Source organism: Brassica oleracea, chromosome C1, assembly GCF_000695525.1.
Source record: "Brassica oleracea var. oleracea cultivar TO1000 chromosome C1, BOL, whole genome shotgun sequence".
Classification (NCBI taxonomy): Eukaryota; Viridiplantae; Streptophyta; class Magnoliopsida; order Brassicales; family Brassicaceae; genus Brassica; species Brassica oleracea.
This window is the reverse complement of record NC_027748.1, coordinates 16,153,345-16,164,395: the sequence shown is the minus strand read 5'-3', so window position 1 is coordinate 16,164,395 and position 11,051 is coordinate 16,153,345. Positions and strand designations below refer to the sequence as shown.

At 32.1% G+C, this 11,051-nt stretch overlaps 1 protein-coding gene across 5 annotated transcripts; it reads left to right on the top strand.

Annotated features, from left to right (window-relative positions):
- Positions 1-8,121: 8,121 nt before the first annotated feature.
- LOC106293143 lies at positions 8,122-9,723 on the top strand. Of its 5 annotated transcripts, XR_001260383.1 has the most exons (4): positions 8,122-8,589; positions 8,740-9,038; positions 9,254-9,336; positions 9,426-9,723. XR_001260383.1 is itself a non-coding variant. In XM_013728819.1 (3 exons), the coding sequence occupies exons 1-2, from the start codon at positions 8,355-8,357 to the stop codon at positions 9,034-9,036; spliced, it is 423 nt and encodes a 140-aa protein (XP_013584273.1). In that variant the 5' UTR covers positions 8,122-8,354; the 3' UTR covers positions 9,037-9,038; positions 9,254-9,723. The 5 variants fall into 5 exon arrangements, 1 of the variants encoding a protein (XP_013584273.1); XR_001260376.1 differs by having other exon boundaries at positions 8,122-8,543; positions 9,254-9,723; XR_001260382.1 differs by having other exon boundaries at positions 8,803-9,038; positions 9,254-9,723.
- The last annotated feature ends 1,328 nt before the right edge of the window (positions 9,724-11,051 follow it).

Sequence of the window (11,051 nt, the reverse complement as noted above, 5' to 3'; positions counted from 1 at the left end):
CCAACGGCTCTCCAACGGCTATAATATTTCCTCGGAATTCATCGGTTTTTTCCGAGGAACACATTGTTCCTCGGAATTTCCTCGGAATATTCCGACGGACTGAGGTTTCCTCGGAATTCCGTCAGTATATTTCGAGGAAATTCCGAGGAACCCCAATTTTTTGTTTCCTCGGAATTTCCTCGGAAATTCCTCGGTATATTCCGAGGATTTCATTTTCCGTCGGAATGTCCGTCAGAATACCGCTGTTTTCTTGTAGTGTGATAAGAAAAAAGTTGAGAGAGATATCGGCGGTCGGTAGAAACCAAAGGCTGATGCTGAACTCGACCATTTCAAGGAAACTGATCATGTAGTTAAGCAAGTGGTTGATTAAACGGAAAAAGTTTTTGGAGTCAACAAGTTAAACTATAGACTAGACCTAGCATAGAAAATATAGAAAATGCTCAAAAAGCTTTATTTGGACATAAATAGAATAGCTTGTTAAAGCTTTATTTGATGCAAATTAAATAATAGAGTTTTTAGTGATTTAAACCCCGAACTATTTTTAAATCGAAAGAAAAACCCCCAACTAACATTTTATGTTTTTAAATCCTCAACTAAGATTTCGTTAGTGTATTAACCCATCCGTTAAAAATTCTGTCTAAAGTGGATGTAAAACGTTAACTTGAAACGCTGAGTTTCATTAAAAAGAAAAAACGACACGTAGTTATACAAAAACAACACCCAGTTGTAAACGACATCATTTAATAACGCAAAAAGAGTTAAAAGAAAGTTCACCTTGCTTCGAACCAGGGTTTCCTTACATTCAGAATTGGTCGTTTGCCACTTAGACTACTTATGAATCACTGTCACTAGTTACATTTTTGTTTATTTGATGCTTCTTGGTCCATTTGATTCTGCAAAGTTGTATGCTCACTTCCCATTGACGATTTGATTATCGTAGATCACCTTGAGCGCGTATAAGTGAGACGTTGACGGATCACTTTGTAGACAGTTCCACAGGCTCCGCGATCCGGTTACCTCGCCCTAGATCTGAGTAGCTCTTCGGATCTGAGGTGTTGTTGGATGAGGTTAAAGACGGAGCGGAGGCGGAGCCGGTGGAAGTCGGTGGGAGAGGGAGAGGTAAGGAAAGGTCTTGGATGGGCGAGGATGTTTCTTAACCGGAACGGCTACTCCTGGTGATGATTGAACCGGTTTCATCACTTTGGTTAAGATCTATCTCTCTTCACGATCAGCTAATTCGAAATCAAATGGCCCAAGAAGGTTCAAATACAAAACGATGCAAGTAACAAAATGAATCTAAAGTAGTACAAGCGGCGAATGAGTAATGCTGAAGGCAAAGGAACCTGGGTTCAAGTCAAGGTGAGCTCTTTTCTTTTGCTTTTGCTTTTTTGTTATTAAACGAATTGCGTGTTGTTTTTGTGTAACTACATGTTGTTTTTTTATTTTAAAGAAATTCAACGTTTCAGGTTAACGTTTTACATCCACATTATACAGAATTTTTAATGGAGGGGTTAATATACTAACGGAATCTTAGTTGGGGGTTTAAAAACATAAAACTTTAGTTGAGGGTTTTTCTTCCATTCTAAAAATAGTTCGGGGTTTAAATTACTATAAACCCCAAATAATATAAAAGAAGAGAATTTTAGATTGCCTTCAAGATCTAAATTGATTATAGAAAATATTCATCAAAGAAGAAGGAGCTGCCTTTTACCGCAGAAAGGTTATTATAACGCTCCGACCGCTTACGGCTAATGGGCCTCCCACTCCTATTCTCTCGGCCCATGGGTCCTATTCCGTGCGACGGGTAGTGCATTAATTTTTCGAACGCTTATTAGTTATGTTTACTGACTCTGCAATCACCACATGACCTCTCCCGTGCTTTGGTCTCACTCGCACGATATCGCGAATCACTTCCGGATAGGTCTCTCATCTTTCTAATACTCCAGTTCAAATACAGTTAACTATGGAATTATAAACGGATGTGTGCCCGAAAAGATTCAAAAATACTTTGGTGCCATATGTAACCAAATCAATTATTTTAAGTCTTTCCGTATATACCAGAAATCGGGATGCTACAGTTACCTTCATTAGAATATATAAAAACATATATATATATATATATATATATATATATATGAGTCTATAACCTTAGTTATATGAGTTATAAGGACATCTATTAGATCATAAGGTTGGGCTTAAATATAAGGATGTGTAAATTGGGGAAACAATGATCATGCCTCATATCTCTTAATGTAACAAGGCTGGGCCTCACTGTAACGTCTCTACATGTTCTCTCTATCTGTAAGCTCCACTTTTTCTCTCCGACAGTTGGTGCACTATCTTTGTACACTACAAGAAAAAAAGATTTTCTTAGCGGACGAAAAACGCTATCTAACGATACGATAGTGGTTTATGAAGTGATGTATCATCGCCCGTCATAGTAGGTCAGACACATTAGATAGCGGTTTTTCGCGCTGCTATCTTATTGTCATATATAATAGCGTTTTTTGTATGCAATTAAATATTCTTTAATAGCGTATTTTTTTTTTGTTATTATTACATTATTGAAAAAATAATAATAGAAAAAAATATTTTTAAATTTTTAAATTGAATTATTCATAAAATAAAACTGGTTTACATGTGAAAAAAATAAACCAAAAGTAAACCAAGCTTAAATCTAAACATATCTGCTAACTAAACCAAATAACAAACCACGCCGCCTTCAAGCTTCTTAACTCCGCCGCCGTCAACCACCATTCGCTGTGACGACCAAGTCCTCGCGTCTCTCTCCTCTTTCCTTCGAAGTGGGAGACGACGACGAAATCACCACGACTCTTCCCACTCACTGTCGTCGAGCTCGTCTTCGGCTCACCACTGCTAAGCTCGTCACATACACAACCGTCAAATTCGTCTCCGGTTTATCTATCCTATCCGCCGCACCTTTGTCTCAATCTTCAAGCTTCTATTCTCTGACCATACACCACCAACTATAGACAGCAAGCTCTCCAGCTAATAAAAAATTAAAACGATTTAATCAGTTATAAACCGTATAAATCGGTTTCAGATCTATATTGATTTCTACCTTATTCTCGATGGATGAATCAGAAGCAATGGAGAAGAAACGCATTGAATTTTTTGTGTGGATTGAAGACCTTCACGGTGCTTCTCGAGCAAAAATAAAGATTTGAGTATATAAGGTTTAGAGTTTGAGTTTAAGATTATAAGTTATAGTTTGAATGTATTTTAAGAATTGGATTTAAATTTGAAAATTTTCTATTCAGAACTTTGATATAAAGTTTGGAATTTAGAATAGAGGTTTGAGTATAAGGTCTTAGGGTTAAAAGTTTGGGGTATTGACTATTGAGATATGAGACTAATTTTTAGAAATAAATAATTTTGAGTTCTATTTAATATTTGAGGTTAAACTTAAGATTTGTTGTTAAAATATTAGAATTTAAAGTTTGTGTTTAGAGTTTAGGGTTAAAAAACTTGTTTAGGGTTTAGATTCAAAAGGACAAACATAACGTTTTAGTTATGTTTTACTATTAAACATACTATATCGTAACGTTTCCAAGTATGAATTTTTCACATCTAGAGACACTTTCCCACATTCAAATTACACTACAAGACACTTATCACTTGAGACACATTTTCTGTCTCTCTTTTCTTCTTATTTCATTTTATTATTTTTTTTATTCTACTTTATGTATTTATTTACTTTTATCTCAAGTTCTAAAATATATTAAACAAAAATAATTGTCATAATAACCTATATATAAAATTCTCTATCTTTTAAGATCCATGTTCATATATATATTATATATATTAATGTGTAAACAAAATGTGGACGTGGACACCAAAGCGTAGATAACATAATTATAAATTAGTTGTGGACATGAACATCTTAACAGAATTATAAACTAGTTGTGGAAATGAACAATATTCCTTCGATTTCATTCATTATCTCGGAATCTAAATTCAACTCTAATCAAAATTACATCCTTCCACATCATGACAAAGCGTAAATTCCTTAGATCAGAAATCTATGACATGCAAGATCTATTACTCTCCAACAAAAGGTAAACGCTTCTTCGATTTTTCTCTCTGCACATACTCACAATATCATCTCTTTCTCATTTTGATTGAAGTTTAATTGCAGATAATTTATCAATTGAGCTGAAGAAGTCAAGTGTTTGTTTTGGAGATAATAGAGTCCTTGTCCACGTTTTATGGTATAATTTTAGTAACATGAGTTCATGTCCACGTATTGTTGTATAGTTTTATGGAATCAAAACAGAGAGTTTGTCCACATTATCTATTGTAAACACATTAACATCACTCATCCAGACATCACTCGTCCACAAATCACCCAACCACGCATCACTCGTCCACAAATCACCCATCCACAAGTGTCCTTTCCATTAAGGGCAAAATTGTCCACAATCTGTTGCTGACCCACAACAAAGTGTGTCACATGTAAGAAGTGTCTCTAGGTGTAATAGAAAGTAAAAAAGTGTCTCTTAGTGTAATCAAAACCGTTTTTTTCTTGTAGTGGGAGATTCGAAGAATTTGTTTACAATCTGTGTAATCACTACATAATTTTTTTTTGTGTGTTTTAACTTCACTCACATAGTATTTGAAAGACTTCCTAACAAGTCATTCATTTCTTAAATACTCTAGTTTAAACACATTTAATCATAGAGTTTTCTTTGAACAATTGACCATTATATGTTTTGAGATACTTTATGTTTGTTTTGATAGGGAAATGAGAATTTGTTATGACAGCAGCGATAGTACATTTGTTATGTTACTTACCGTGGAAACTATTGTTATGTAATCGATACATCTTTGGCAGAGTAGAGGAGAGAGCTTCCTCTTCAATCATATTATAGACTGGTAGTTATGCTGCCAGGTTTTATTGTATTGTTGACGATGTTTTAACTTAAAAGTATTTAAAAAAGTTCTCCTAGCTCAGTTGACCCGTTTAGTAAGCGGGAGGTCGATTTTCTCTCTTTTTTATAGTTACGATGGTGCCCTTATTGTTTGTTTTATATGTAAATTGTATGCTTCTTTTTGGAAGAGTTGCGTACAATAATTGGTAAGTCTTTTTTTTCTCAAAAAAAAATAAAATAATTGGTAAGTCTTTTGAATTTGATGGCACATACGTACAGCCTCGTTTCTTCGGACGGATCATGACATATCAGACGTCAAAACCTGGCTGCTATTTATTTACTTACTCTTCTCACATACCAAATTTAAATATATATTTCTCAACAAACTGTTATTATTTCGTCCCCGAGTCTCACGATATATAATTCAATATATATGGATGATTTTGTCCAAAAACATATATATATGGGTGATTATACACTCTTTCACCATTGTAAAATTTCATTATTATGTTTATTGTTTTCTAAAATGTTCATTCTAAGACAAACAATATTCTCTTGACTACAAAAAATTATATTCACTGCCGTTTCATTTTAATTATCGTTTTAGGTTTATACACATAGATTAAGAAAATATTTAATTGTGCATATTTCCAAAATAAAAACATCATTACATATATACCTAAACATATTTTAACCAATAAAAAATTAAAGTGAATAATATTATTAGCAAATTTAGCATTGAAATTCTAAAACGACATTTATTTTGAAATGAAAATCTTACTCTACAAAGGCAATTAAACTGAAACGGAAAGAGTATTAATTTGATCAGCTTTTTGCATTAAATAAATGATAATAAAGTTAATGTATGAAAAACTGAACAAAATTCTCAGAAACGCAATTTATAGTTGTTCTTTATTCAATGGTCCAGCTATTTTGAGGAAATAAAAATAAATGTAAAATCAAGTAATTTTAATTTTATTTATATCTCATAGAAAATCTTAAACTTATGAAAATGTGCAATCCCCGGATAATTTTTCATTTCAAGTATGCAAATGAACCATAAGCAACAGTTCATACCAATGTGGATGATGTTCATGAACAATATGTTGTAATTTTGTACTGTAGATTAATCGAACTCGAAACGTATTGACATTCCAAATCCTTCTCTTTATCACTCGAACATAAATTTTCGGCCAACTTTTTGATTGACCCATTGGGTATTACCGCTTATGATACTAATAACACGAGAAAAAGGCTATATATGGATACCAATAACGATTTCATATTCATGCATGTGATTACATTACATGTTATGCTATTTTAGTTATTATTTGCAAATGAAAGTTAGCGCAGCTAATCTCCTTTTTATTAAAATAGGAGTATTCCTTGAAATTAACCGTATCCTCATGTGTTATTAACCAAAATGTCATTTCCTACGTATCATCACAAGAGCTGTTCTCACACTTTTTAACTAAAAGCCCTCTTTTCACTAGCATAATTACATGTATTGTCATTGTTATAGACCAACCTTAGTAGACATTTGTAATCGTTAGTGCATCAACGATTCTTTATCAAGGTTATGTTTCTAGAGCGTGCTTACAATGTCCACATAAGCCGCACAGATATAAACTAAATTATATAGTTAATATGGTTATATAAATATATACAAAATAATTATATTATATAGTTGATACGGTCATATCTGCAAACAAAATAATTATAGTATATATATAACTATATACAAAATAATTATATTATATAGTTAATATGGTCGTATTGTCTACAAAAAAAAGTAGTTATACAAATAATTGTATTCTTTTTAATACTTAAAGATTGAAAATAATATTTTTTGTAGATCTTCGTACTGTCTACAAGAAAAATTCTCTAATGATAGTAAAAACAATTTGGCACATAGTGAAATCATGAATAAATATTTCAGCTTAACAATATACTAGATTTTGACCCGCACTTTAGAAGCGCGGGAATTGTTCTCTTTAAAGTTTTACCAAAAAAAAATTAACTATAAGATTATGTAATTTTATATAAGATAATCTGATTATTTAATATTGTATTGATTATTTACGTTTGAAAAATAATAAGAGATGTTAGATATGCTATAAGAAGTTGTATATTTATATTTAGAAATTAACTTTAGAAAAATATTGTATTATTTTTTAATTATTGTAAAGTATTATATTTACAAATATAATGCTAAAGATATTTTTCATTGCATATTTAATACTAAAAATAAAATACAACTATAGAAGTTTGTAACAAATGAAAGTTTTACGATTTTGATATTCTACAGTATCAGGAAAATGCGATACAAAAAGACACATCACTTAATTTGTATCACAAAAATTAGTGATATTAGTTTATATTATTTATTAGCTGCAAAATTAAGTGTAAAGAAAATGGTTTAGCATTAAAAAAAAATATTTGTTATCATAAGCATAGTAATAACTCCTTTTTTTCTCACCCATAAACTCACATTTCTTCATCACATCAAAAACCTATCTCACATCCGTATGCAATTATAATATAGGAGTTAGAGATGTGTCTTGTGATTGGTCAAAAAACATTGTTATTTCTAATTGATTGATTTAATAGTTGTCAAACATAATTTAAATAAATAAAATGACATAACCTTGTAAATAATTTAAAAACTAAAAGCATGATACTTGTATTAAATGCCGAAAAACGAATTTATTGTATTTTAGTTAAGAAAATAATTAATGTTGTTATTTTTAAATATGGTAATGGAAATTTTTGTAATTAATTGGAAAAGTTTGTGGCATAATCCTAAGAAGGATTTTGCTTTAATAATATAGATGAAAGAGTAAATTTTGGCTTAAATGATTCATAATCCAATATATATATATATATATATAACTCTTTTCTTTTCTTTTTTTTTTTTCTTTTTGGGGTTTTTATTGACACAATCTGATATATATATATATATATATATATATATATATTTTATTTTTTTATTTTTTTTGCTAAAAACATAATCCAATATTGCAAATTAGGAAACGTTACATTTAGTCAATCTATACTATAATAAAAGGGGGATAATCTCAACTCTCAGATATGCCACGTCATCAGAAATAATTGGCCAATCACAACATTTCATTCTCAGTTTGGGCTTCAATTTTTTATGTATGGGCTTGGAATTAGTTTTGATTTCGATTGAGCCTTTCACGTCTACGTAAACCTACGTCTACGGAGACCAAGTCGCGTATCTCTCTGCCTCTTCCCCATTTCTCTTCGTCTTCTTCCTTGAAACCTCAGCGTTTCAGTTCTGATCATCCCCTTCTTCACTTTCAGATTCTTCCCAATCAATTTTGCAATCAATTTTTTTCTTAATAGTTTTGTTTCATCTTCCCCCTTTCCTCCTTCTTTATATAATGTTTTTTTTCCCGATTACAAATCAAAACCCTATATTTACTCGAAACTCGATCGATGGCGATGAAACTACATGGGAAGTCGATTGTCTCCTCCTATTACGACGACAAAGTCGTGTTCTTCAAAGATCTCTCCCTGGGTCACCACGAAGCTCAGTTGCGGTTTTGGCTCATCCATTTCTGGGAGGCTTGGAACCCAGTTAAGAAGACGCTCATCGGCATGGAGATGCTACTCATCGACGAAAAGGTAGAAGACGCTCATCGGCATGGAGATGCTACTCATCGACGAAAAGGTACAGTAATGAATCGTTTGTTATCCTTTCAAAAGAATTATATCATTATCGTTCTTCACTTAATTATTATTTTTCCTTATGGTTGTTATCCTTTGAAAAGAAGTTATCGTTCTTAACTTATTTTTCTTTTTTTTATGGTTTTATTCGCAGGGATTAGTAATATGCTAGTTACTAAGATGCCGAAAGTGAATTCTTAATCATTCTCTTTTACAGTTACCGTCTATTTCAAAAGCTATGGCGGAAGTGACAGAAACCGTAGATCAGATGCGGAGGAATAGGTGGTTGCCAGGGAGAAGCGACTACTATATGTGTGGTGAGCCAGGTTACATGGTCAGAGACTGTTTGGAGGACACGGAGGCGGTGGTGGCTACGGTTGATGGACAGGAGGAGGTGGTGGCCACGAGGTGGAGTCAGGTACGAAGGTGGTCAGTATCAACAAAAATTTGAAGGTACTCTCAGTAATATTGCAAATTATGATTGGTCAAGACCAACTGAATTAGACATTGTTCTCTCTTTAGCCAGTTTCAGATCGGATCATACGTATATGATAGATCTTTTGCATTCGATTTAGCATTTTCTTGAACTGTGACTACCATTTCTTTCATTAAGATATCTTCACCTCAGATACAAACTATATCTTTGGTTTGTTCTGTGATAACCTCAGGGTCCTCTATACGATAAGCCCTTGAAGCTACAATGGTTCTTGCTGATGATTATCAATGCAATGGCACTGCTTTTTATCTTTGGGTAATTAGCTTTCTTCTTCTGCTCTTTATCCGTACATTCTCTTGATATCTAAGCAAGTCACCTACCTTGCTTTTTGTTCTCTGATTCAGGCAGTTATGTCACAACATTAACACCAGCCTCACTACTCTCCCCACTCTCCCTCAATTAAACATGATAATTATCATGAAAGCTAACCTTTTGGAGCTGTATATACTATAAATATGTTTCATCTCTGCGATGAAAATTCCAAACAGCTAAAAAAATCTAAAACTCCGCTATTTACAAGTGATGGATCGTTTGTGTCTATTAGCTTTTGTTTGGATGTTTACTTGATTTTAGGTGATGCAAGTGATGGATGATACCCTTTACCAGGTTCTAGAGTTGCGTCAACACCTGCTAAACCAAAAAGGCAAGAACTCTAGACTCCACTGGGGAGCTCACTAGCCACCACGGCTAGGAAACATACTAATATAAAAACCAGCTATCATAAAAAAAACAAGTTCAGTTCCATCGGATACAAATCAAACCTAAGAAAAACTTGACATGTTTTGGTCTTTTTCTTCAGATTTGAAGCTGCAGGAAGAATAAGGATATGGAAGAGGAGATAAACAAGAGAATAATGGGTGGGGAGGCTTTGACAGTAGAGGATGGTAATAAATCAAGTTGGCATCTTTCAGTATTTATAATAACAGCAGACGTGATTCAAGCAACTCTTGAGAAATTTATAAAATGTGAAATGGATGGGTATGTATCAAAACCCTTTGCAGCAGAGCATATAATTTCTAAGTTATATCCACGGAAATACATCCAATACCAAAAATTCTACAATAAACGTATCTAAGAAATATTCAATGGATGATGATGATGTAGTATTTGTTATCATATGCTTACTATAGTTATTCAAGAACTACAATTGTATTAATCATCAAATGTCATGCAAACATCTGTAATGCGTGTAAGCTTACAAAATTACAGTATATATTTATGTTTAAGACTACTAAGTATTATAGACTCAGTGTAATACTATTAGTTATGAACTATTATCTTACAAAATTAAGTATACATATAATTTAAATATACTATAATTTTTTTTAAGTTATAAGAAAATTGTAAAAACTAATAAATATAAAATAATATAAATTTGAATTATCATGTGCGATACTTTATAGTTTTTGTTCAGGAAATTGGAGAAAAATAGTACCCGCTTCAACATCGAAAACAAAAAATTATTACAAAACATACTATAATAGACATTGTCATCGTCAGAAGTTAAAAAAAAACATTAACATATAGAAAGACAGTTTTAAACACATCAGTTTGTTAAAAAGTAATTGATCAAATCAATAGCCAAATTATCCTTTCTAGACCTTTACAGTTTCTGATCAAATATCATGTAATTTAAAAAAAAACAATTAACAAGATTAACAAACACAAAACATATAATATCAGCGTTTGCACTCTAATAATATGAATTTCATTTTATAAGTTATATTTTTTAACAATCGATATATGCATTATCTATATTCAAAAAATATAGTAGATTAAATTAAATTAAAATTTATATAAGAAGACCCGGGCGTAGCCCGGAAAAATCACTAGTAATATCTAATGAGGAGGCAATTAAATCGTTAAGGTACATCTCATATTTACTTTAGCTCATGCATAAAATCGATAACCTTGGGAACCAAGTTTCTTCCTTATCATGAACATTCCTTTTTGATGAAATTAACGAAATC